The sequence below is a fragment of the Chionomys nivalis genome, chromosome 18, assembly GCF_950005125.1.
Source record: "Chionomys nivalis chromosome 18, mChiNiv1.1, whole genome shotgun sequence".
NCBI lineage: Eukaryota > Metazoa > Chordata > Mammalia > Rodentia > Cricetidae > Chionomys > Chionomys nivalis.
The window spans coordinates 40209016-40234931 of NC_080103.1; the positions used below are offsets into that span (position 1 = coordinate 40209016).

General features: G+C 42.9%; 1 protein-coding gene across 3 annotated transcripts in view; it reads right to left on the reverse strand.

Moving 5' to 3' along the window:
* Sec24b (SEC24 homolog B, COPII coat complex component) overlaps positions 1-11236 on the reverse strand; it is a 65161-nt gene extending 53925 nt beyond the window's left edge. For 2 of the 3 annotated variants that reach the window (XM_057792974.1, XM_057792973.1), the window contains exon 1: positions 10951-11235. In XM_057792974.1, the coding sequence (XP_057648957.1) occupies positions 10951-11050 (100 nt within the window). In that variant the 5' untranslated portion in view covers positions 11051-11235. Of the gene's footprint in view, positions 1-10950 lie in introns of all 3 variants that reach the window. The other variant, XM_057792972.1, reaches the window with a different exon arrangement.
* Between the last annotated feature and the right edge of the window lie 14680 nt (positions 11237-25916).

A 25916-nucleotide genomic window follows, 5' to 3' on the forward strand; every position in this document is an offset into this window, starting at 1 on the left:
GTTTTATTCTGAGGCAGGGTCTCACTACATAGTCCTAGCTGGCCTGGCTGGAACTCATTATATAGATGAGACCAGTCTAGTCTAGAACTTATTGACTTGACTCTGAGATTAAGCATATGCCACCATGCACAGGTTACTACTATTGTTGTGTTAAATGGTCGTGTTGTCAAACTGCTAAGCATTTATTTATGTTTATACTCAGATCAGAGCTACACTTCTTCTGGCAGTGGCAGCATTAATACCTGCTGGTCATATCTAGTCCACGTACTAAGAATGAATGACAATTTAGTAATCAAACCTAAACAGCACATCTGCCTTATCCAACTCCTTCCAAGGCTCAGAGAACATCCTGGAGGAGTAAGAGAAGACAGAATTAAGAGGGGGCTGGAGAGATGGTTCAGAGGTTAAGAGCACTGGCTCTTAAACAGGACCCAGGTTCAATTCCCAGTACCCACAAGGTACCTCCTAACTGTGACTCCAGTTCCAGATGATCCAATGCTCTTTGTTGGCCTTGGTGGGATCCAAGTGGTGAACAGACATATACGCAAACAAAACACCCATACATATAAATGAGTGAATGAATGAATGAATGAATGAATGAATGAATAAGCGAGCAAAGAAACCTTTTTTTAAATGTCAGAGGTAGAGGATGTGGAAGAGAAGGGAAGAGAGCTGTCTTCTGGACATGAGACAGCCTGTGGCACTCAGGAACTCACAGCAGCTGGGGTTTCCTGTACAAAATCAAGCTGGTCAACATTCCAGCATGGATGGGGGAGGGGCTCAGGACTACTGCTGGCTACAGGGTTCTTCTGTGGGGCAGCCCCTGGGAAGCTGCCCATGCTCCAGGGGGACAAGCACTCAGGCAGCACTCATTGGACTCAATGAATAACAAAAGAAGGGAAGATGAAAGGGTGGGTACAGGAAGAGAGAAAGGAGGGAGGGGTAGATATGAACAATATACATCTATGAAATTGTCAAAGAGTAAAATATTTTGAAGTTTAAGAAGACCGAGAGGAAATGGTGCTAGTCCTTCTCTGATCAAGTACTCAAGCAGAAGAGCCCTTTGTTCAGTCCCCAGCACTGTGGGAGAGGGCAGGGCTAACAATTTATATAAGGAAGTATAAAGTAAAAATCCCTTTCTCACTCTGGTAACTGATATTCTACTACCCAGATGCAGTAGCAGTCCACGGAAGTTTCCTATGTGTTCTTTGGAAGAATGAACCGTAGCGGGGTTCTACAACTATTAATGTAATGTATCCTAGACATTCTTCTGTTAGCATGTGTAAATCCTTATTTTTAACAAGTACATGAGTTATTTCATTATGGGTGAGTTTACTAAATCCTTATCAAGGAACATCATTTTAGAGAAATGAACTTCAATGATCAATTAAGAGGACAGGTGGGGGTTTGTGCTTTAAAAATTGGCCACTTTGCTGAGCATTGAGAACTTGTCTGTAGTCCTGGCACTAGGGGCCTGAGACAGGATTATGAGTTCAAGGCCAGTTGTCTTAACTAGCTGTCTAGCTATTGCTGTGAAGAGACACCACGACCTCAGCAATTCTTTCATAAAGGAAAACATTTAACTGTGGTGGCTCACTTACAGTTCAGAGGTTCAGTCCATTATCGTCATGGTGGGACATAGCAGTGTACAGGCAAACATGGTGTTGGAGCTGAGAATGCTATATCTAGCAGGCAACAGGAAGTAAACTGTGACACTGGGAGTAGCTTGAGCATAGGAGACCTCAAAACCCACCCTCACAGTGACACACTTCCTCTAACAAGGCCACACCCACTCCAACAAGGCCACACCTCTTAATAGCACCATTCCCTTTGGAGGCCATTTTCTTTGAAACCACCACACCAGCCTAGACTACACAGCAAGAGACTGTCTCAAAACACAAGCAAATAAAAAAGATCACTGTTATAGCTCTCTTCAAAAAGGACTCCCAATTCATACATTCCATCAATAATGCTAAAGAATGCCTTATCTTCCCAATGCTAATATTTTACTCTTTATCAGCAAGTGAAGTATTCTAGAAGCATTTTAATCTTTTAAATAAAACAGTTAGATATACTTATTTTATGTGTACAAGTGTTCTGACCATGTGTATGTACAGGTATCATGTGTGTGCCTGGGACCCTGAGGTCAGAAGGCACTGACTCTCCTAGAACTGGAGTTATGGATGGCTGTGGGTTGCTGGGAATTGAACCCTGGTCCTGTAAGAACAAATGCTATTAATCACTAAGTCACCACTCCAGCCATTTTTTCTTCCTTGATACCGGGACTGAACTGAAGACCTCTATACACCAGCAGGTATGCTGGTCCTGAGCTAAAAGGAACCTGAACTTTCTTTGTAGCTTAGGTAGGCCACAGCCTGTGATCCTCCTGCCAGTCTTCCAGGTAGCTGGATTATAAGTCTGAGTCACAGACCCAGTTGCTAAGACAACTCTATTGGCCATATTATTTTCTGTGCCTCATTTAACTTACTTCTAAGATGTATATAATACTTTGTCTTCAAAGACCTGAAGGCCCTAATATGTAAAGTATTTAGAAAAAATGAGTGATTTGGGATAGAATATGTTTTGTTTTTGTTTGTTTTTTTGAGACAGAGTTTCTCTGTATAGCTTTGGAGCCTGTCCTGGAACTCTCTCTGTAGACCAGGCTAGCCTTGAACTCACAGAGATCCACCTGCCTCTATCTCATGAGTGCTGGGGTTAAAAGTGTGTGCTACCACCACCAAGTGAACATGTTTAAGAATGTCTATAATGTTGCTGGCATCAAAATCAATGTCAGCATTAGTGCAGTTAGCTATGTAAACATAAAAGTTAAGAGCACTGGCTGTTCTTACAGAGGACCCAAGTTCAATTCCCAGCACCCATATGGTGGCTTACAATCAAATATCTAATTCCATTTTCAAGAAATCCAATTATCTCTTTTGGCCTCCACTAGCACCAGGTATTCATGTGGCAAACATAAACACAAACAAAAATACCCATAGACATAAAATAAAAATAAATTAAATTAAAAAAATATATATCTATGTGCTTAGGCAGTGACAGGGCTACAAGCGAATCAAAAACCAGATGTAGTAGAAGCTCCTAACTGAAGACCCCAGGTCTCGCTGAACTAAACACAGCTTGCTTTAGCCAAGCAAATGGCCACAAAGCCCAACGACAGGATTCTAGTCTTAGTTCTAACTACTTTTCTTTGACTTTGTGGCAGACCTCAATTACCATCCCTACCACCCCAATTCCATCAAGCTCAGGGCCTTACACGTGCTAGGTACAAGTCTACCACAGTGCCATAGCTCTTCCTCAGTTTTTCTAGCATCTAGTTTTCCTGCCCTATGTAAGGAAACAGGGATTTGTATCTGACCTCAAATGAAAGAGTATCAACAACAAAAAGTTCACCTTTACAAAAGCCACTGTACCGCAAACAAAAGAAACCTCTGCATTCCTTGCCACAATAATACAGAAAATATCTGCTCATAACAGATGAGTAAAAGTTACACTTTTGTTTGTTTATAATTACTAAATAATGTAGGACAACGTTCTGGGGCCATACAATACATATTCGATATATACTAAATGCAATTTAAAAAGGAAATATTCAGTTTTACTATAGTCAGTGAAACACACATCCGTGTCCTAACCTGTGATTATGTGGGGCTGCATGGCAGAGGAGAATTAAGGCTGTAAATGGCATTAAGGTTTTAGTCAGATGACATTTATTAAAATAGGTCTATTATCCTTAACTGTCCAGAGAATTAGAGGCCTGGCTATGGAGTCTTCAGGGAAATACTCAATGGCTGGTTCTAAATACAGAGAAAATGGGCCATGAGCCAAGGAATGTGGGCAGCCTTTAAAAGCTGGAAAGAACCATGGAAGGAATGTGTCCCGCAGAGACGTCCTGATTTTAGCCAGCTGGACTTCTCACCCACAAATAATAAACTCTCCATTTCAAGCAGCCAAGTTGTGGCAATTGGTTATAAAAAAGAGTCAGAGGCCCTTCCTGACCTGACTCCTGTGCCACAGCACCCTGTGTGTCTTGTCACACGATAACCCTCACCTGGCAGCCCAGCTTCCACACCTGAGTCCTTGGACAACTTAGTCTACCAGGCTCTTCCACATCCTTTTACCTGACCATTTCTTACCCATTCTGGTCTCAGCTCAGCCCTTCCTGGAGAAAGGCCTTCCCGGACACTGCCTGAACACAGCTTACTTTGATCCCAGAGTATCCCAACCTCAAGAGAGAATGCTTTGCCCTTTCCAGATTCCAGAAGGTGCCCGACTTCCTTTTCCTGTGCACAGGTCTAATTTTAAACTCTCCAAGTGCAAAAGCTAGCTTACCTTTTCCCAAGCCTTATGAAAATCACAAACTCGAAGTTATCAACAAGTACTTCTGTATCTGGCACTAATCATACTGTCAAGAAGATACTTAAAGAGAAAAACATGAACTCTCAAGAATGTCTCCTACAGCTGTGGAAGGCAACAGACTTGCAGGGGTCTTGCTAGGCTAAGGCTGAGATCCAGGACAGGTCCCGTCAGTAGGCTCCCAGTGACTCCGTCTTCAGAGCACCCCACTCTGTCAATGTTAATTAATTACCCTCTCTGCCACTGCTGACCCCTCTTGTCCCTCTCCAGTAAGAACTGCTACAAGTCTATCATGCCAGATCATACTTTGTTTGAGACAGTCTCTTTAACCACAGCTATCCTGTAATTTGTTATGCAGACTAGGCTGGCCTCTGCCTCCTGTGTGCCAGGATTAAAGGTGTGAGCCACAATTCCAGGCCTCAGATCACAAACTCACCTGAACAATCAAAAATCTAGCCATAATTTTTTATTCAGTTGGTTACTGTTTTTTTTTTTTTTTTTTTTTTTTTTTTTTTTTTTTTTTTTTTTTTTTTTTTACTTTTTCGAGACACTACATCATGATATATCTTTGGCTGGTCTAAAATGTACTATTTATACCAGGCTGGCCTCAAACTTTCAGAAATACTCCCAAGTGTTGGGTGTACGGGCATGTGCCAACTTGCCAAGCTTGCTCATCATTTTTGATCCAGCTGAAGCACCAGTTAACCTTTCCCTTAAACTTTCCCCTATTACATGTTAAGATCTGGCCACTGGTTAGGCAGGCTATGACTTCACAGATGTTCCTGCCTACTTGGACATGTTTTTCTCAAGACTGCTTCAGGTGCTTTGGGCGCATAATCCTAACTAGAGAGATGGTCTATTAGCAGGCACTTTCCAAGAGTGCATGTAAAGAGGAGGAAAGGGTGAAAGGCAGAATAAAGTAACTGATTAAAGTGATGGAAACAGTGACCAAGCCCTAACCGTCAATACAGTAGGGGAGTAAGGTTGCTAGTGGCTTTCAGGATATTCTACAGAGAGATGAAATATAAAGGCAGTTCACTTATCCAGCTTAGCTCAGTACCTACTACAAGTTGCTACTGGGAATACAATGAAAACATTGTCTGCCATTCAAAACAATTTGTAATCTGGTGTTCTAAAGAAAATGGAATAAAGAGTTTCTCAGTGCTGGCTCTCTATCAGGGCTGGGTACTTTAAAAACAGTCCCTCATTCGATCTAATCCTCTCAAAGGCTCTGCATGACCGCTGTCACTAAACTCAGAAGCTCAGAGATGGTAAGTATGTTCTCCATAGAGCTCGGAGGAATCAAAGTCTGCATCACCTTCTGGGCAAGGCCAAGTGCCCGCCCAACTGCAAGCAGACCCTTCTCCAGGCTAACAGTGCTCTGTCTCCATCATGATGACTAGGATCGTGCCTCACTTCTAGAAAAGTCCATTCAAGATGATTCCACTTCAGTCTTTCCCATCTAACAGTTCACGGTTTACAGATGGATTTTTGAAACAAAAACTGGGGCTGGAGGAATGCTCAGTAAGGAGCAGTTAATTTAAGTCCTCTTCCAGAGGACCCGAATTGGTTCCCAATACTCATGTCAGGAGACTCACAACCTGTAACTCCAGCTCCAGGGAGAGCTGATGCCTCTGACCTCTGAGCACCTGCACATGCACACACACACACACACACACACACACCCCATGTGCACACAAGTAAAAGATAAAAAGAAATCTTTTTAAAAAGAAAAGTTACTTTGAAAGTGAAAGCTGAAATATTGCTAAGGACAATAAATGAGGTTCACAAAAATTGTGTCTTGGAAAACTGAGAAGTGTGTGTGAAAAGCATAGTAATTAAAACCATACACTATAAAACAGTTGTTTGTTAGATTGTTATTATTATTACAGGGAGATATCTATGTATATTCAGAGTGAGGACTATTCAGACGACTCTGAAGGACAGAGAGAGGTGCTCTCCTGAGGACCTCCCAGCTAGATGGCCACAGATGTGAACGGAAGCATGCTGCAGAGATCAGAGGAGCCCAGTTCCTCAGATTGGAGACTTCTTTAACTTCTGTGTGTGCTCTCAAAGGTAAGGAGCCCCCGAGCTGAAAGGATCTCCAAGTCAACAGTCTTTCAACTCGCACTGTGTCTAACCTCTCTGCATCACTGACATGAAAACAATGAACCACAGTGCTATCATTTTTGGGAAAGGAGAGTGATGTGCTGTTAAATCTTTCAAGTCAAGTTGGGAACAATTTTGGAATTATACCATTATCAGGCTATCATTTCACTCAGCAGTCTTGTTCCATGACTCAGCTTTGGAAGAAATGTCAAAAAGCCAAGTTAAACTGGACATGTTGGCACACACCTTTAATTCTAGCACTTGGGAGGCAGAGGCAGGAATTCTGTGAGTTCAAGACCAGCCTGGTCTACACAGGAAGACCCTGTCTCCCAAAGGGGGAAAACAAAGAGTTAAAACTAAAATATATTCATCTAATACTTCGTATGGAAAGACAAATAATTCTATAAATCAAGTGCTACTCTGAGTGAAAATCCGGAGCAAAGCATCTCCAAGGTAAACAGAAAAGAGTTCGGAGATGCAATGATATCATACTATCTTTAAGTAAGTGGTGTGGTGGACAAGCAGTTAACCTTTGAAAAACAGTAAAAGCGATAATAAAAACTCATTTGTCTGCTTTATGGTGGCAATGTTTATAAAATGCAGTAAGAGAAGAATCATAACCATGTCTGGAAATGCAAGCATTTGGTGAAGGTGGGAAGATCATTGGGCCACTTAGTGAAGTCTGTTAAAAGACCATCAAAGGGAACACCCGAACTTGCCCAGCACTGTTTGTGGCTCTAAATACACAGCAATAAACAAAAGATAAACTGCACCTCACAATCTTCTCAGGCATTGGCGAGAAGTGCTCTTGCCTCCCTTCCTGGATCCTGGATCAACCACAACACTCCAGAATGTACTCCTGACCAACTAGATCACCATCTCCCTTTTAACATTTTATAGAAACCAAATGTCTTTAAAACACCTGTTATTTCTTTTTTAAATTATTTTATTTTAATGGGTGTCTTGTGTACATGTATGCCTGTACATCACATGTATGCATCACAAGCAAATCTGGTACCCAGAAGAGGGCACTGGAACCCCTGGAACTCCCATTATAGACAGTTGTGAGCCACCATGTCAGTGTTGAGAATGAAACCCATCCTATAGAAAAGCAGTTAGAGCTCTTAGCTGCTAAGTCATCTCTCCAGGCGCCATTTGCTGTCTCAAATAAGAGAAAAAAAACTGGCACTGCACAGAAGACCTAGGGGGTAGCTGTGAGGGGCTCTTCCCTTCCCATGCAGTTCTACAGTGGACAGCAGCAACATTCAATCCTGACAGTTCCCACCTGAAGTTCAGTCAGGTCCCACAGGCAGGGCTCAGTCCCACAACACTGTCCCCACCTGAGAGGCCAATCACAAGGAGTAGGCTGTCACAAGTTTCCTTTAAGTGGTGATAACGGCTTCGTTTCCTATTACCTTCCCCTTAAAAATACCTTTATGGGTTTACTATAGGATAGTACAGGGAGTTATGGCAACATGCCCCATAATCTCAAACTGAAAGCAAGAGGATCTTCAAGCAGTTGGGAGGCTGAAGGAAAAAAGATCAGGAGTTCAAAGCCATCCTCATCTACCTGAGATACTGCTCAAGCAAAAACAAACAAACAAAACAAGACATTTCAAAGGAATATAACGTAATTCCACACCAACGAAGCAAAAGAAAAAATTAACAGCCATGCCTCAAGGGGGCGCACACAAGCAAGGCCTGTGGGGAAGGGGTGCCTCCTGAGCATGCTGGTCACGCCCGACTTTCTCTTCCCAGACATTACTAAGTAGGGACTGGAGGGTCGTCAAACCTCTGGTCACCAGTGCCATCCTAAGGCTTCCCAGGGGCTCCACCCTGTCACAAATTGGGTGCAGAGCAGATGATCACCACGAACAACACAAGGGCAGTCCTGTCGCTCTCAGAATTCCGAGAGTTTTAGCTCCACGCGACAGGCCCAGATGCAGCTCACAGCATACCAAGGTTATGAAGGGCATGGTCTCATTCTGCCTCTTACAGTTTTTCTTGTCATTGATTTGCTTTTCCATGGCATTTTATATTCACACTTCTGATCTACTGCTTTTGTATGATTATTACCATGTCTGGAATTCCAGAGATAGAGTACAGAGAAAAGCGGTTTCTGTGTGCAACAGAAACTGCAAATGCCGTTTAATCCTCAAGATCATTTTCTGTAATACTGAGAAACCAAACCAAACCAGACCTGAGCCTCTCATTTCCATGCTCGAATTAATCCCGTCCACAAAACCAAACCAAACCAGACTCTAGGTCTTTATTTCCTAACACCTTAGTACGACATTTGAAGACCTTTCTGCAACCTGGCCTCTTCTACCCATCCTTCCATCTCCCCCTCCCCCACACCCCGCCCAGCCCCAGCCTTCCCAGCCGTTCCCTCCCACCCAGTTCCCTTTTCTCTGATCCACTGCTTTCAGTTTCTACAAAGGACTTGTACTTTCTAAGTGCAGACTTCCAGACTTGTGATGCAACCGCTTCCCAGAGATAGCCCTTCCCTCTCCTCCCACCCCTAGAGCCAGCCCTTCCCTCTCCTTCCACCCCTACCTACCAAATCACTCAAGACTAGCCAGAAGCAATTTGAATATAATTCAGGGCAGGAGGAGGGACTGTTTCATCAACTACTCTAACTTTGAATACCCATTTGGTAGCCTAGCAACAGCTGCTAAACGACTGGTAAAACTATTTGAAAAGAGTAAGTATAAAAAGAAATCAAGCATCACTTACGTAGGGCATCTTTAAAATACGAATTTGTTCCTACAAATTTAACATCCTTTTGACCAAGTGAATATCATGGCATCTTCGAGTCGTCACAAAATTTTTAAGGCTAAAATAAAATATGCCACTCAGAAATCAAGAGCACCATTCTTGAATCTGTCAAACATGGATTTGAGATGTTCTAGCCTGGGACCTACTTCTAAATTATGATGTTCTGGTGGCTTCACACACAAAGCGGTGTAAAAACAGACAAACAAACAAACAAAGCCTAGGTAGTGTTTACTAGAAAACTACCTGAGTTGAATTTCTAAAACCCACCTGGCAGAAAGAACCAACTCCCTGAAGTTGTCCTCTGACCTCCAGGTGCCAGCCGGGGCGCACTGGTTTATACACAGGCACACAACACAGATAAGTTGTTATTTCAAAACTGCTCACAAATTATGTTTTCACTTGGGTAAAGGGCAAGAGTGATACCATCAACGACACTGTTGACCTTCAGAAGCTGTTTATACTAAACAACGATTTAAGAAGCATGGAATATTGACAAATAAGGACGACCTAGGGCTCTTAAGACTAAACGGTCTTTTTTTGTTTTGTTTTAAATTGTGAATAAGAATTCCACCTGACTCTCGGGGAGTTTTGAAAGGCATTATCAATTTTCAAAACTTTGGGTGTTAATCAAAAAGATGATAAAGCCTAGTAAATTTTGATTAGCCCAGTGAGTAAACTGGGTCAATGATTTGTTGAGTACTACTGTGGTTTTGTTCTTTTACACGGGACAGGATTTTCTTAGCCTTAATGACTTTGGGAGGGTCTCAGCAGACTTACCGTCAGTCTCTAAAGAGCGCCCCTCCCCCAGCACTATCTAGGAACATTCCAGATCTCTAGACTAGGGGATAGGCATTCTAGGGTAAGATCATTTCTCAGCAGAAACTCCTGCATGCTCAGAGCCTATGGCCTCAGTATGACTGCCACATCCGTGCCGCCCTACGCAGGCCTTGCCTCAGAATGGGCCAAATAACTCTGGCACGTTTTTCTATATCTTAAAGTGGAACCGCAGATGGGGGAATCTAAAGGTGTTCGTTTAGATCCTGTTGACACCTGCTCCCCCTTCGAACACTACAAGCAAACTCCAAACGCCTGAGCAGCAACCGCGGCGGCAAACCACAACAGATCCCGAGGCCGACGAGGGTCGGGGTTAGTGACACTTCTGCATCATATTTACACTCTTTTGTCTACAAACTTGAGTGCAAACTAAGTTCCCTTCCAGGCAGCGTGCTAGCCGGGCCTTAAAAAAATCAAAGCGACGTTCCTGAGGCCGGAAGGATGCGATCCACCAGGTACCAAGACTGCACCCAGCCCTCCAAAGACCACGGACTCGGGGCCCTGGGCTTCCAGAGAGCTCTCGGCGCCCAAGGGGTCTCCCGGGGCAACCGACCGGCGCCCCGATCGGAGGAGACGGTCGCGCCGGGAGGCTGACCCATCCACTACGGCCTCCGTCCGCGAGGACTGGCCAGCCTCGGTCGCACAACGCTGGCGACCCCGCCCTGCTGTCCCCCCCTCGGCCGTTCCCCTCGCTTCATCGCGGCCTCCGGGCTCCGCCGCGGCCTCGGGGCCCCATCGAGGCCTCCCCGGGCCGGCCTTGCCCGGCCCCAAGCCACGGTTGCAGGCCGCCCGCCCTCCCGTCCGCCCGCCCTCCCGCCTAGGCCCCGCGCCGCGCCCCGGTCTTCCCCGCCTCACCGTTCTGCTGCGGCGGCGCCAGGCCAGAGGCTGCTCCGCCGAGCTTGGGCGGCATCCGGGCACCGGCAGCCGGGTGAGGGGACCCGGCGGGGGCCGACATGACGGCGCGGCTGACGGCGGCGGCTCGGCGGAGGGAGATGGGCGGAGGGAAGGAAGGCGGGGCCGCGGAGGAAGAGGAAGAGGAAGGAACGCGTCCGCGTCACAGGCCGAGTCACTCAGGACCGCGGCCCCGGCACCCACGCGCTGCAGCGCCACCGCACGCGCGCGGACCCCGGCCCGGCCAGCCTCCCGCGCCAGCGCCCCCTGCAGGCCGGAGCTGCGCGACCACCACCCCGCTCAGGCTGGGCTGTGGCGCCGCCGAAGCGGGAGGAAGACGGGGGCCCTGTGGCCGCCGCTCCCTGGTGGAGCCTGCGCCCTGCAGGGCTGGAGGACGGGTGCGAAGCTGCAGACTGAGGTCTGTAGTCCTGGGTCACGCTGTCCCAACCCACCCACGTACTCTTCCTCGGAGGACGAAGCCTGGCTTTGGATTTGTTATTTATTCTTGCAACCCCATCCCCCGTTCCAATCTAGCCTAATGTTTATTGAAAATGTGTAATCCCCAGGCAAAGAGAAATCTGTGTGACACAATAACAATGGTAGTATTCAAAACTTTAACCAGTGGCTTTAAATAGCCAGGGGAAGAGGAAGGCGAAAATCGAGTACAATGAGAACTTGAAGACAAACTTTATTCCCACCCTCTTCTCGAGGGTTGGCTCCGCCTATTAGCATTTGGAAACGCTGGAGCATGCAGAAGTATGAGGTCAGCTTGCTTTGACCACCTTGGTGAAATCTTTGAATTAATCTCCCTAGTCCACCCAGCATGCCTGACTGGCAGGCAGGGGGGCACTACCCACGTGGTTTTGGTTGGTTTCTTGGTCCCAAGTCGGCTACCATCACACTGTGATGGGAGGGAGGCAACTGCTCAGAAACGTATGGGTTCTGAATGGAGAACAAATAAGATGACGTTTCTGGAGCGGTGGAATCCTATTTACTAGAAGGTTATGCAAACCTTAAAGCTTCGTAATTCTAGAACAACACGAAGCCTTCCTCTAGCTGTTGCCATGAATTAGTGACGGGTACCCTATCGCGCCACACTACAAATAAATAGACTTTTACTAGATGGAGTGCCACTTGGGAGTTCGGAGATTTCCGGCTACTTTATGCTCTATATTCATAGGTTTTGTGGCGACTTTCAGCTTCTTCACAGAAACCCAATCCTTATGAGGTAGAGACCACACCCCTCCTTCATCAAGGAGGTCCTACAGTTCAAGCCCCAGCACTTGCCGGGAGTCCTTCGAATTTGGAATAAGGCTGGCACTCTGTGAGTAAGGGGATAATGGGCAATTCGCTTTCTGCCTCTGGAATGTTGTACTCCTTGATGTAGGCTCCTTTTAATCAGGTGAATGGATACGGAATAAAGAGTCATGCTGTCTCTCCAGGGAAGAGCCCTTACAAAGACTGAGACACGACGTTTTCATAGAGCTCCATAAGACATATATTAATTACTTTTGTGTGGGGGTTGTGTTAGGTCCCAAAGGAAACTCCAATTCCCCAAACTCCAAAAGGCAGTGCAAACGTCCAAAAATGGGTTCAACCTGGACTGCAGGAGGATTTCTGGCAATTAGATAAAAACCAGCATTCCTCAGGAAATTGTGAAACTGGTCCCCAGTCCCCTCACCCCCCACATCAAAAATATTTTCCTTCTCTCTGGTGGATGGGAATACAGCTACCTGTGGTGGCTATTAGCATATCAGAACCCACGTTTTCCTCCAGCCTCCCTCAGTACCACAGGTACCTGTTTTACATTTCAAAGTCCATGTTAGCATCCCAACCCTTCTCACCTCCCCTCTACCCTAAATTCTCTCCAGCTCACAGGCTTCCCTCCCCTAGCTACTCCTTCTCTTTATAACCCTCATCTATCCTTGCTATGTTGTTTCTCTGTCTCTCTCTGTCTCTGTGTGTCTCCCCCCCCCATCTACAATAAAAAACCTTCACATTAATTATACCATGGAGTGGTCATCAGTTGACACACGTTGTTGGGGGGGTATTGTTTATTTGTTCAGTTTTACTTTTGAAACAAAGTTTCTATCTGTGTAGCTCCAGGTGGGCTGTAGCTTCTGCCTCAGGGCCACCAGACACAGCACTCCACAATCTGGAGCACCAGCCACCCATTAATTCGCACTGTACTCTTCTAGCATGTGCATCACAATACTCAGTACATGCTGCACTGAATAGTGCGCATCAATGACCCTTGGGCAGAGCAAGCATTTTAAGCTGAAGAATTTGAAGAAATAATTGTTGTAGGAAGAACCCCCGCTCCCCCCAAGCAGATCAAAAGACGGCACGTTCATGTGTCTGTGGAGAGCAGCATCCTCAGAAGAAAGGAATTCTTGGACGAGTTGAAGAAACGGTGATCTCACGGTTTTCCCATGACCTTCTGCTTTTCCTCAAACCCAGTTTTATTTTTTTTTGTATATTTTTTTAAAAAGATTTATTTGTTGTGTATACAATATTCTGCCTGCATACATGTCTGCAGTCCAGAGGAGGGCACCAGATATTACAGATGGTTGTGAGCCACCATGTGCTTGCTGGGAATTGAACTCAGGACCTCTGGAAAAGCAGCTGCTGCTCCTTACCACTGAGCCAACTCTCCAGCCCTCAAACCCAATTTTGAAGACATTTAACCCTTCCTTCAAATTTCCAATTCTTTATGAATGCCTCAGTGTCATGTAAAATTTTAAAAAGTGTGTATTCTTTGGTCCTTTAGGATAGGGACTCGGGGTAGGAGCTTAATAGAGTTCCCTAAACTCGAGGGGGCGGGCGCAGAGGGTCACGAACCTGTAATTAGCAGAACTAGAGAGAAAGCCTATTTAGCTCTAGTGCCTCCAACTCACTGCAAGCAATCCTGGGTTAGTTTACATTGTTCCTCTTAATAACTAATAACAATGGTCCTATTTTGCCTGTCAAAAAATTTTCAGTTTTACAAATGTAGTTTGTGAGACTGGAGAGATAGCCCAGCTGGTAAAATGCTTTCATTACAAGCTTGAGGACCGAGAGAGAGAGAGAGAGAGAGAGAGAGAGAGAGAGAGAGAGAGAGAGAGAGAGGAAGCAGGTAGCCTAACTATAGATCTTTACCTCTCCTCTCATCTAAATCCAATCCCCCATTCCCCCTAACTCTGTTACAGACCACATGTTGCAGCCTCCACATCCTCCCTGCCCCCATTTCCAGCAGATCACAAAGATCTTCTCTAACCGTCCTCCCCACACTTCCTATTACCCCAGCCCCAATTCCACACATTCCCTGGGAACCTGCCAATCAAGTCTGCCTGAGAAGTTGGCCAGGGAAGCAGGTAGGCAAGCTTCAGATCTTCACTCTCACCCTTCCCCTCCAAACCCAATCCCCCAGTCTCATCCTCATCTCTTTAGCAAGTCAGTGCAGTTTGCCTCCATAACCTCTGCATCAGGTTCTACCTCCAGGGTTCTATCCTGCTTGAATTCCTGTCCTGATTTCCTTCAGTGATGAACAGCTATGTGAAAGTGTAAGATGAATTAACCCTTTCCTCCTCAAATTGCTTTCTGGTCATGGTGTTTCACCACAACAATAAAGCCCTAACTAAGACAGCAACACAGTCCTAAATAATAGAAGAACTGCTAGAAGTATCATTATCCTCAACCTCAAATTGTACCACAGATGGGGGACAGTGCTCTTGTCCACTGTAAATGTTTGTCACTCAGTTTAATAAAATGCTGATTGGCTGGTAGCCAGGCAGAAAGGTGGGGTAACCAGACTAAGAGAATTCTGGGAAGAGGAAAGGCAGAGAGTCAATCACCAGCCAAATGCAGAGGAAGCAAGAAAAGAATAGCTCACTGAGAAAAGGTACTAAGCCACATGGATAAACATAGACCATAACTGTAGGCTACTTTAAGTTGTAAGAGCTAGTTAATAATAAGCCTGAACAAATAGACCAAACAGTATATAATGAATATAAGTCTCTGTGTGTTTCCTTGAGACTGAATGGCTGTGGGACCAGGTGGGAGAGAAACTTCTGTCTACAAATGATTCCCAAATGTTTGGAAAGAACTTCCACATAAAGCTTGAGAAAGTTTGAAAAAAAAAAAAAGGAATTCTAGACAGACAAAAACATGTCAAGTGCAGCTTCATGGTAATTGTCTTTACTCTGGTAGGCTCTGTTTGCTGACAGCGAGCAGAAGCACAGCTCCTTTAAGAGAGGCTTCCTGATTTAGTGGCAAAAAACCTCATAGCTCTTTTAAGAGGCCTTGCCACCAAAGACTGAAATGGTGTTTATGAACGGCTAGCATCAGGGTTCTTGGTGGTGACATGGACCTCGGAACTCCACAGAACTATGGCAGTAGGTGTGGCTCCCACCATTACCTTCCCCATGGAGCTAAACTCTCAAAAAGCTACATGGGTAGAGCCAGTCACCAAAGCTGCAGTTTTAATCCTAGCCATATCGCTTAGCTGATTAAAGACTCATGTGGTCAAAAAAAGATAGAGATATACAATAAAGACAGATTCAGATGGAAAAAAAAACCTCTAGATGATTTACAGCTTGTTTAAAAATATATGTAGACTTGGGAGAGAGAAGTAAAAGGATAGAGAAAGTCCTTTAAAAAAGAAATAGAGTAGTCGAGTGTGGAGGCACACACCTTTAATCCCAGAACTTGGGAGGCAGAGACAGGTGGATCTCTGTGAGTTCAAGGTAAGTCTAGTCTACATAGTGAGATCCAGGACAGTCAATGATATACAGAGAAACCCTATCTCAAAAAAAAAAAAAAATTAAAAAGAAATAAATAGAGTTAAAAAAAAAAGCCATGTAGGAATGGAAAATACACAGAGAATCTAGATACTGCATGTTATTGTGTTGTCTTTGAGTTGTTTAAATGCCGAGGAAGGAGCAACGGCTGCTAAAAGACATTTGATCATAAATGCTACTGGATTAATCTAACCTATATATTTTGGAAATGCCTTAACTTCAAAATTTAAGATAAAAGATTACAAAAGATTACTTTGAAGAAGAGGTTTTCTTTTTGTTTCCACAGGAAGTGAGAGGCTGTGAATTCATCTTGATTAAGAAAAATCAGGTTTGATAAAAAAAAAAACCCTGAAAATTCTCTAATAGGAGCAGATGGCCCACATGATCCAATGTTTTAGAGAACCTCTGTTGTAGTTTCCTCTGAGTTCTACATCCAGAACAGCTTAAAGACTGCTGGCTGAGGTGATCAAGCCTCACAGAATACTCCAGTCAGGACTTGACCATTAAAATTGATCTTGAAAATTAAATCCTTAATTTTCTTTGAGTCCCCATAAGATTATCAGTGCCCTCAACTAGCAAGAAGTAGCATTGAAAACTATGCCCATATTCCCAAAAAATGGATTATGGAAGTTTGTCTTAGTTTATAGTGTTGGTTACAAGTTGTTATGGATAATGATCAGGAATAAAGCTAAACAAAGAAGGTTAGATTCAGAGTTCTTGTTTTGAAATAAAAAAGGGGAAAATGCTGTGAGATAATGCTCTTGTACACTGTAAAGATTTGTCACTCATATTAGTTTAATAAAACACTGATTGGCTAGTAACAGTAGGCAGGCAGGAAGTATAGGCAGGAGGAACAGACTAAGAATTCTGGGAAGAGAGAAGGCAAAGAGTCAGTCACCAACCAGACACAGAGAAAGCAAGATGAGAATGCCTCACTGAGAAAAGGAACCAAGCCATGTGGCTAAACATAGACAAGAATTATGGGTTAATTTAAGTAGTAAGAATAGTTAATAATAAATTTGAGCTAATAGACCAAAGAGTTTATAATTAATATAAGCCTCTGTGTGTTTCTTTGGGACTGAATGGCTGTGGGACCAGGCAGAACATAAATTTCCATCTCTACATAGTAATAAAAACAGCATGGCATTGGTACAAAACAAGATACATTGACCAATGGAATCAATGTGAAAGTCCAGAAATAAATCCAAGTACCTGTGGATACTTGGTTTTTGATAATGAAGCCAAAAATACACACTAGAAAAAAAGACAGCATCATCAATGAATGGTGCTTGTTCAACTGGATGGTGAATCAGTGATCAGATGCTTAAAACAAATCCCACACTAGCTCAGAATCGAGAAAGAGATAGTCATTTATTACAGGGTAAACTCATAAATCAGAATTCTCCACTTGACCAGTTGAATCACGCGATCTAAAAAAAGCAAAAAGCAGCTGGTGGAAAAAGAGCAAGGGAAAGGAGAACAAAGGGACGGATGCCTGTTTGCCTTCTGCGTATACATTATAAGAGGCCACACCCCAGTAGGCAGGTAATTAAAAGCTGTAATACTTCCTACAGCAGGATGGCTTCAATTAGAAGACTCCAAATGGATCCATACTGCTGTGGAAACTCCTTCAGCCAATCGTCTTTAAGATACTGGCCCACTTTGGTCATGGTCTCTTGTACTGTAAATGCAGATGGAAAGCATGTGTGGGCCTCTTGGCTGCTGGATTCAGTTCCAGTTCTCAGCACACACAGAGGACTGCAGATCGCTACTCTTTCTGTGAGTTTATCCCCAGATAAATAAGCCTTTGTTATACTCCATTCCAGGCTATTGTGGAACTCTTTTGTATGCCAACAGATTGGCATCCACTGTCTGGGCATGGATTCATGTAAGACCTTTAAAAAGTATAAGAAAAAAAGAGGGCTTCTAGACCCACAAAAACAGGAGCGAAGTACAGCTTTTTGGTAGCCATTTTTTTTTTTTAAAATAGGCTCTGTTTGTTAGCCACAAGCAGAGGAATGGCTTCTTTAAGAGCTGGCTTTTGGTTCATGCTGGTTCTGCTATGGAGCACTTAAATGGGGTCTGTGAGCAGCATGATATAAATTGCATAATGGAGACATAGACTTGTTGTGTCCCTGGAGTTGGGGCAGTGAGCATGGCTTGCAGACATAGTGAATATACCTTTGCTTTGTTGGACTGAGTAGAGCAAGCAGGTAGGGCTGTGGAGTTTGTCCTAGCCACGCCTGCTTAGTATTAAAAAGGGAGGGGGTCTCTTGGTCAGAAAGTGATTACAGATATGCAAAAAAGACAGATTCTGATAAAAAAAAAAGACCTCTGAATGGGTCACATTTTGGATAAATATTTGTAGGCTTGGGAGTGAGAAGAAAAAGAGTATAGACAGTTATAATAATAGATAGTTATAAAAACAAAATGAACTCTTATTTAAAGAGACAGTAAAAGTAATATAAAAGTACAGACAGTCATAGATTAAAGGATTTATAAGGAAAAATAAGCCATGTAAAGATGAAATATACACAGAGTCTGGATTGTGTATATTATTATGTTTTCTTTGAATTTTTTGGCTATAGAGAAATATTTGATTCTGGCAGCTGCAAAACTAAACCAGCATATATATTTTAAAGCTATCTTGACTTTAAAGTTTGAGTCTAAGGATACATTGCTTTGGAAAAGAGGTTCTGCTTTTGCTTCTACAAAACATAAAAAGCTGTGAATTCTTTTCAGGCTAATGTGGTTTGATGGAACAAGACCCCCAGAAAGGTCTCTGTGAACCCTAGAAATACTTTGCCCAACAAATAGCAGAAAGCAATTTGGAGAAAACAACACCCAAATTTCCAAAATGATTGTTTATAAATGTTTGTTTTCATTTAAAGGGGGTTGATTATAAGTGATTAATGGTCACAGTCAATTTCTAAAAAAAAGTAAAAAAAAGAAAAAAGAGAGATATGATATAGGAATGAATACTTTGGTGTGGATCTTGGCTATTGATACATATTTAAGGTTGATTTTGTTTTACTGTGTATATGTATTTCTGCTTTTGTTTAAGGTATTGCATTTGTGTAGCTCATTAAAAAGGTAATGTATTAGTAAGAAATAGAGATTAATAGGTAGTCATTTATAATAGTCAAACTTGTAGTCATATTAGCTAGGTTTTCTAGATGTACCGAGATATATTTCAAATGGATAAATATTCTTCAATGTAGAATATGGCATTTAAATAACTTAGGATTCTATTGACATGAGACATGATTGCTCTTGGCAGCACCAATCTGTTCCTGAGAGAATGTTGGGGACCAAAGCCACTCCATTCTGATTTTCAAAGTGGCTGTACCAGTTTCATTCCCACCAGCAATGGAGAAGTGTTCGTTCCCTTTACTCCAAATCCTCTCCTGCATAATCTGTCAACAGTGTTTTTGATCTTGGCCATTCTGAGAGTTGTAATCTGAGAGTTGTTTTGATTTGTATTTCTCTGATGGTTAAGGATATTGAGCATTTCCTTAAGTGTCTTTCAATCATTTCAGATTCCTCTGTTGAGAGCTCTGTGCTTAGGTCTGTACCCCATTTTTTATTGGATTACTTGTTCTTTTGATGAACAGTTTCTTGAGTTCTTTGTATATTTTGGAGATCAATCCTCTTGTCTGATGTGGTGTTAGTGAAGATCTTTTTCCATTCTGTGGGCTGCTCTTTTGTCTTGTTGACTGTGTCCTTTGCTTTACAGAAGCTTTTCAGTTTCAGGAGGTCCCACGTATTAATTGTTTCTCTCAGTGTTTGTGCTGCTGGGGTTATATGTATCAGTTACCTTTGCTTTTGTAATGCCCATGTTGATTGCTCTGCATCCCTTGGCATCTCCCTTCTTCTCAGCATCCTCTCTTCCCCGAAAATCCTGCCTAGCTATTGACCATTCAGCTTTTTATTAAACCAATCCAAGTGACACATCTTCACAGCGTACAAAAAGATTATTACACAACAGTAACTGAAGGATCAAGTGGGGAAGGGGAAGGAAGAAGGGCATGAGGAGAGCCAATTTGGGGGTAGTGTAAAACCTAATATACTAGAAGCTTCCTATATACATTTATGAAAGCAATATAAATAAAATTACCAAATAATGAGGGAGACAGAGTACAAACTGACCATCTCTTGTCACCAAAGCTTCCAGCACTGGGATTGGTTACATCTAATTAAGTTGTTGACTGAAAGGATCCCATAGGAACTCCCAAACCATCCAGGCTATTGCCAAGAATATAGGTGACTCTCCAGAAACTGACAACAAGGCTCTATTGCTGAAGACAACACCTCCTCAACTCACTGAACACGGAGAAGTCCAACCGGTGCCTACATAGAGCCTTCACCCCCTGATACAGAAAAGTACTCTGTATACTGCCAAACCAGATACATAAAAACCAGCCCAGCTACAAAGCCTTGGATCTACAAGAGTGTTCTGTCTGCAAGATTTGAGAATGCAATGGTTTCACAAAGCTTGTGGCAGTAACCAACCAATACATGATTTGTCTTAAAGCCCACTCTATGATGTGGAGCCCATACCCAGGATTACTTTGGTGATCAAGAACCTAAGACTGGATAGCGCGTGGACCAAACCCATGGACTGTAAAATCAGATACTACTGTTCTACTAAAGGAATGTAGCAATAAAATGACTCCTGATGACATTCTGCTGTACTCATAGACCAGTGCCTTGCTCAGTCTTCAGAGAAGCTTGCTCCTGCAGCAAATGGAAACAAATACAAGACCCACAGCCAGACATTGTGCAGAGAGTAACAGACCTTGGAACACTCAGCCCTAAACTGGATATCTCCATTAACTCCTCCCCTGACAACTCAGGGAACCCTATAGAAGTAGATGCAGAAAGAGATTAAGTAACAGAGGGGATGGAACACACCAAGGAAGCAAGGCCTTCTACATCAACAGGATTGATGCTCATATGAGCTCATAGGGACTGAGGCATCATGCACAGGGCCTGCACTGGTCTGTATCAGATGGGACCCTAGAGCTGAGAGAAAGTGACATGTGTCCCCATATCTAACCCAGAAGCTATCTCCAGTTGATAATCATTCGTAAATGAAAACTTAGTTTCCTCCAAAGGAGCCTCATTCAGGAAACAAACTACCCTGTTGGGGAATATTATTTTCAGGTGTGTTACTTTTGTTGATGCTGTTTTTGATTAACTGTGAAGCTGTGACTCTTTGCCTGTCTAAAATACCAGATGGTCTAATAAAGATCTGAATGGCCATTAGTGAGGCAGAAGCAAGGATAGGTGGGGCTAGCAGGCAGCAGAATATAAATAGGAGGAGAACCAAAGAAGATGAGGAATAAAAATATGTCAGGGGTCAGCTACATAGAAAACCACAGAGAAAGAAGCAGCATAAGATATACAGAAATAGAGAAAATTAAAAACCCAGAGGGAAAACGTGTATATAAGAAAAGCTGGCTAACAACAAACCAAGCTAAGGCCAGGTATTCCTAACTAAGAATAAGCCTTTGTGTGTGATTTATTTGGGAGCTGGGTGGTGGGCCCCTCAAAAAAGTCAACAGAATAAAACGTCACACATTGTGGCATTCCATCATGGGGCTCGAATATCCATCTAGAGTCTGAGAAAGCTTTAAAAAAAAACCTAGCTCCTTTAAGAGTTTGTGCCTGCTGGCAAGCCCTTGTTACTATTTTAATTAGTTACCAAAAAAAAAAAAAGTAAAAAAATGCCTGCTACAGTGCAAGCATTGGCATTCTAGAGCTCTAAAAAGGTTTAATGCAGTTCTCGGTCATGTACCTTTGCCAGGCTACAAACTTTAGGTCTGGCTTTCAGGACCCAACCCAAGAGTGGGCAGAGCCAGGCTATAGAGCAGGCAGAGGATCCAGGCATAGCTTAACAGTCTAAAGTTTGTTCATGCAGTCAAAAAAGTCTAAAAGATATGCAGTATAAGGGGGTCCTGTCAGAAGAACTTCTAAACAAGTTTCAGTGTGTTTCACAATGTGTGTGAACTTTAGAAAGAAAGATAATGGGTATAGGCAGTTATAGACAGAAATAGAGTTTTAAATAATAAAGTCTTTAAAGAAACAGCAAAAGTAAGTAAAAGAAAAAAGCCATGTAAAGATGGGAAGTACGCAGGGAGTCTGGATTCTGTATGCTATTGTGTTGATTTTGAATATTTTGATTGCTGAAAAGCAAAGGCCAGCTGCTAAGAGATCTGGAGTTGAAAGAGGGACTGTTGAAATAAACCAGTCTAGATATTTTAAGAATGTTTTAACTTTTAAAAAGTCAAAAAATGAATTTGTCAAATGGAAATCAAAAATGTTTTGGAGAAGTGGTCTTGCTTTTGTTTTCCACAGGAAACAGAGGCTGTGGATTCGTTCCAGGTAGAGATAGATCTGGTTTGATCAGGGGAGACCTCCTGAAACTTTACAGGTGATGTCTACTAACAAAGGTTATAACTGGTCTTCCCAGGACCTGCCCATTATCTCAAATTTTCTCTCTGGGACCCTAAAAATACTTCACCTACATTCAGCAGGAAGCAGTCTAGAGAACACAACATCCACATTCCCAAGAAAGAAGGGAATATGGATTGTCTTTGCTTATTTTGTGGGTCATGGATGTTTGTTATAATTTAGGGGAATATAGGATAGAAAAAAAAACTATTAATCTCAGATAGTTTGCATTGGCATGGATTTTGGTATTTGGATAGAATTTTGTTACATTGTATATACGTTTTAACTCTTGTTTAAAGGACTTTTGTATATTGATACAAATTTAAGGTAATTTTGTTACAATACACTGTATATATGTTTTTACTCTTGTTTAAAGGGTTTTTTTTAATATTGATACCAATTTAAGGTTATTTTTGTTATAATGTAATATGTTTTTGTTCTTGTCTTAAGGTATTGTACCTATGCAGTTCATTTAAAAATGTAAGGTAAAATTCTAGTTTTTGAAAACTATTTTTATGAACTCTTTTGGATAATCAAGTCAGTAGTTATTCATCTATAACAATCAAATTTGTAGATATGTTAGACATGTTTTCCAGATCAGATAGAGATATATTTTAAACAACTAGATGGTCTTTAAATTTTTCAAAGATCTACAAAGTATGGTATTTAAAATGCTTTGTTGAAGTCTTTCATGACAATGAGACACATATGCTCCTGGAAGCTCCTATTTACTTCAGAGAAGATATAGGTATTGAATAAACTCCTTATGGAGTTTGATTTCCTTGTGGCAAGGTTAGCCACTGAGCCAAGAAACTGCTCTTGCCTTTAACTGCTGACTCAGTACTGCACAGACTGGACATGCAGGACCTACAGGAAAGTGACTGCTGCAAACTTTACCAAAGCAAGGGTCTCACTATGTAGCTTTTGCTATCTTGGAACTTACTATGTAGACTAGGCTGGCTTCAGGCTCAGAGATTTACGTGCCTCTGCCTCCCAAGTGCTGGGATTAAAGGTGCATGTACCTTGCTTGGCCTTATTTTTTTATTTTTACTTTTATTTATACATTTTTCTTCTTTTTACCCCACAGGTTCTTTGTGTATATGTGTTATGGCTTCCAGTTTAGTTTTTATGGGATCTCTGAGTGTACAAACAAACGAGTGGATTTCTGTGTTCTTATCTCTTTCTTGTGCCGTTATGTGGAGCCAAAGTTTACATTTTAAGTTTTAATTACTGTACTTTATAGATTTATGAAATAGTTCCTGAAATGCTGGAAGCTATTGCTCCTGGGCGGTAACAAGCCATATGTTTTCATTCTTTTAAACAAGTTTGTTTGACCCATCTGCACTAGCTGTGCTTGATCACAAGTGGGGTGGGGGGGATGTAGGACCAGCCAGGATGAGCTCTCTAGAGGCCTGAGTCTCTGTACTTTATTCTAGGGTGATACCTGATTCTGATAAAGACCACAAACTGAGACCACCCAGGCACCACCCAGGAACAGACCATCCAAAGGAAATTCTTAATGTTCTGACCATTGAAGATGGGTCACCTGCCAGCACATACCCATTGCTTTTCACCAGGACACTGCCAGGCAAATGCCAGCCAATCAGGGGTCCTAAACCTTAGAAATTCCTCACTCCCACCTTTGCTACTATAAAAACCCAACCCCAGCTGAGCTCAGGGCTCTCCCATCAGTCCAATATGTTGGACACACAGAGAGACTAAGTTTGCAAACTTGTGTAAGAATAAAGGCTCTTTGCTTTTACATGCAGAACTCAGTCTCCTGGTTGGTTTTGGGGGGACTCCGTGATCTGGGCATAACAGCGGGAGGCTCCCAGGCAGGAAATAGGTTAGGATGTACATTTGCCCCTGATTGGACCTGATGGGAAATACTTAAATCACTGCAAACCGTGGCACAGGGCCATTTTTTTTTCTTCTGGGAAACCAGAGATAGACCTGGTCAGAGCCCATCTACCTGGCCAGTATTTAATTAAAGCATGCTTCAAAGTTGGCTTTAAATTATGGCAGTAGTCTTATTTTTGACCAGTGGGATTAACACTTTCTTGGACGTTTTTCTTCTGTTTGTTTTGTCCTATCCTGCTGTGTTAGCTCTTGTTTTATCTTATTTTATTTTTTATTATTTCTTAGAAGTCTATTTGTTTTTTAAATGATAGGCAGAAAAGGGATAGATACAGATGGGAGGGGAGTGGGAGGAATTGGGAGTACTAGAGGGAGGGGAAACATAATCAGGATATATGAGGGGAAAAACAATTTTCAAGGAAAGGAGAGAGGGAGAAGGAGAAGAAGACAATGATCTCTCTCTCTCTCTCTCTCTCTCTCTCTCTCTCTCACACACACACACACACACACACAGAGCACACTAGGCATGATGACACATGATGTTTGGCAACACCAGGGAGACAGACAAGCAGATCCCTGGGGACCAATGGCTAGCCAGCTTAGCCTGCTTATCATATTCTGGGTCAGTGAGAGGATCTGTCTAAAAGAAGGAAGAAGAGGATGACGAGGAGGAAAGAATAAAAAACAATAAAAAAGTAGCCAGTACCTGAAGAACAACACTTAAGATTGTCTCTGACATCCACATGCCTGTTTACTGACATATGCCCCCACATAGATATGCACACACATGCGTGTGTATGCGTGCACGTACACATTTACTTAGTGTTCTTTAGAATGATACATGCATCTTATAGTGTCTGAAATACAAACTCTCCAAGACAACCCCAAATCTAGTGAGTCAGAAACTAAAGAAAGATGGACCCCAACACGTTCTGTGTGATTAAATCTTGGTTGGTGATCTGATTGGGTTGAGAGATGTCTAAGTGTCTCTAAGTGTGTGCCTGATCTTAAGCACCTGGGTCTAATAGGTGCTTTAATCCATTCATGAAGTTAGAATTTGAACAGACTAGTGCAGATGTGGAAGGTGGGGCCTATTTGGAGGAAGTGTGTCCTTTGAGGGCCTGCTCTCACAAGCTAGCCTTGGCTCTGGTCTTTTGCTATTGTAATTTCTCCTTGCTCCTTGGCTGCCGCGAGGTGAAAAGCTCCGACATTTCCTTCTCCTATTAGGATGTTTTTGACTTACCACAGGCCCCAAAGCACTGGCCAACCATGAACGGAAGCATCATCTGAGAACCTGAGGCAAAATGAGTCTTGCTGAAGGGTTCCTATCCCCTCCCCTCCTTTTTCTGTTTTTATCAGAGTGATGAAGAGTCTACACACACTCTCTAACACCCCTGTTTTGAGAACTACAGCTTTTGAATAGCAAAATTAAGCTAAACTGGTTTGTTCATTTTCGCTTAGAGAGAGGCTTCAGGTCCCTTTTCTAGGTCAACTCTCCAACCTTCTGCTAACCCTTAAAAAGGATATTTGGATGCTGGGTGGTGGTGGTGTACACCTTTAATCCCAGCGCTGCAGAGGAGGCAGAGGCAGACGGATCTCTGTGAGTTCGAGGTCAGCCTGGTCTTGTAGAGCTAGTTCCAGCATAGCTAGGGCTGTTACACGGACAAACCCTGTCTCGAAAAACCATGGGAAAGAAAGGATATTTGGCTTTAAAGTAGCACAGACACCAAATATGTCAGCTTCTAGGTCAATCTTAGCTGTGCAGGGCTGTTGTAGATGCTAGAGCAAAGTCTGTGCTGAGAGGAACAAGTGTCATCTGTGTTTTAGCATATAGGTGAA